The sequence below is a fragment of the Crocodylus porosus genome, unplaced genomic scaffold (genome assembly GCF_001723895.1).
Source record: "Crocodylus porosus isolate Cpor-Errol unplaced genomic scaffold, CroPor_comp1, whole genome shotgun sequence".
In the NCBI taxonomy this organism is placed as follows: domain Eukaryota; kingdom Metazoa; phylum Chordata; order Crocodylia; family Crocodylidae; genus Crocodylus; species Crocodylus porosus.
In genome coordinates, this window is record NW_017728950.1 from 58,267,190 (window position 1) to 58,268,779 (window position 1,590).

The following is a 1,590-nucleotide window of genomic DNA, read 5'->3' on the forward strand; positions in this document are numbered from 1 at the left end:
ATCTGGATTTGAACTAGCTATTCTGAGGGCGAGTTCCTCCTGTTTATTCCCCATACTGCGAGCATTGGTATATAGGCATTTAAGGCCTTGCAAGACTGTGTGTGCCACCCCCCGTTTAGGGAGACTGTCTGGACCCCCGTTTCTTACCTTAGCACTCCTTGCTTTTGTCACTTGTCTTGCTCGGATGGCGTCTCCTCGTCTTCCTGCGGCCCCCTCCCCCGGCGAGGCTAGTTTAAAGCTCGCCGTACAAGATCAGCCAACCTGGAAGAGAAAACACGCTTGCCTTTAGGAGAGAGATGAAGCCCATCCCACCCAGCAAGTCCCCCACCCGAAAGCACGGGTCGTTATCAAGGAACCCAAAGTCTGCCTGGCAGCACCACCTGCGTAAGCGTCGGTTGACCATGCCAATGCAGGCCTCGTGTCACCGTCCCCACCTACTCACCGGAAGAAGAGAGGAAAATACCACCTGCGCCCCCGTCTCCTTCAGCTTGTCCCCCAGAGCCTTGAAATCCTTCATAATGCGGTCAGGGTTGCCCCTGGCCATGTCATTTGTACCCACATGAACGACAACCATGGGGTACTGGTCTGCAGGTCAGATGTAGGCCGGGATCCTTTCCATGATGTCCCTGACCCGAGCCCCAGGCATGAAGCAGACCTGTTGTGTCCAGGGGTCGGGCCGGCAGATGGGACCTTCCAGTCCTCATAGGATGGAGTCTCCGATGACCAGGACCCGGCGTTTCTTCCTCCTGGTGTTCTCTCTCTGCCCATTCCCTGTTGCGTGGGGAGTGGCATCGTCCCTGCCAGAGGCCATTCCACTGTCCTCCTCCGTCACAGCTGCCAGGGCGTCAAACCTGTTCCCCAGCTGAACCTGGGGAGCTTCCACCGCTCTAGGCCTAGCAGCTCTGGATTTGGACACCCTCTTCCACTCCTGAGTTGGCTGCATCTCCTGTGGGGGCTGTACAGTGGGCGACCGGGCCTGCAGAGAATAGAAACAGGCATCAATTTCATCCTCTGCATCCCTGATCCCCCTCAGCCTGCTCACCGCAGCCTGGAGCTCACTTACCTGCTCCTCCAGGGCCCTAAGCTGTGCCCAGGAGGGAAAGGCAAGGAGACCTCCAGGTCCCACCCCCCCCAGGACCCCACCAAGCCCCCTCCACAGACAGCGGGGCAAGGGGCCACCGACTCCACCATGAGTTCCCATTGGTGGGCTTCGGGGGCGGAGGGGTTTCCTAGCGCCACGCCATTGGCTCAGTGGCAGAGCACGCGGCTGCTTCCGAGACCCATTGGTGAGCTTCAGGGGGTTGTCCCGGCTCAATGTCAGAGCACCGGAGGCGCTCATTGGCCGGCGGCCGCCGCACGCCACAATCCCGGGAACACCCGTGGGGAGGGGCCTCTCCACCCGCAGCTGTCATTGAGCCGCTGGCGGAGGTGTATTCACCCGCCCCGAGCTGCGCGCGAGGCCGCCCTTCTCCCAGCCGCGCTGTTTTGACCTTTCGCCGCTGCCGTAGCGGAGCCGAGCCGAGCCGGGCCGAGGTGCCGCGGGCCTGGCTCAGCTGCGGAGCCGCAGGAAAACAGGTCACGGCTGCTTTC

The 1,590-nt window shown here is 61.3% G+C and overlaps 1 protein-coding gene across 1 annotated transcript in view; it reads left to right on the forward strand.

The window, feature by feature from the left end:
• The first annotated feature begins 1,314 nt into the window (after positions 1-1,314).
• Positions 1,315-1,590, forward strand: part of ERMP1 (endoplasmic reticulum metallopeptidase 1) — a 31,350-nt gene continuing 31,074 nt past the window's right edge. Inside the window, exon 1 of the mRNA XM_019554746.1 lies at positions 1,315-1,428. Coding sequence (XP_019410291.1) covers positions 1,315-1,428 — 114 coding nt within the window. The remainder of the gene's footprint in view (positions 1,429-1,590) is intronic.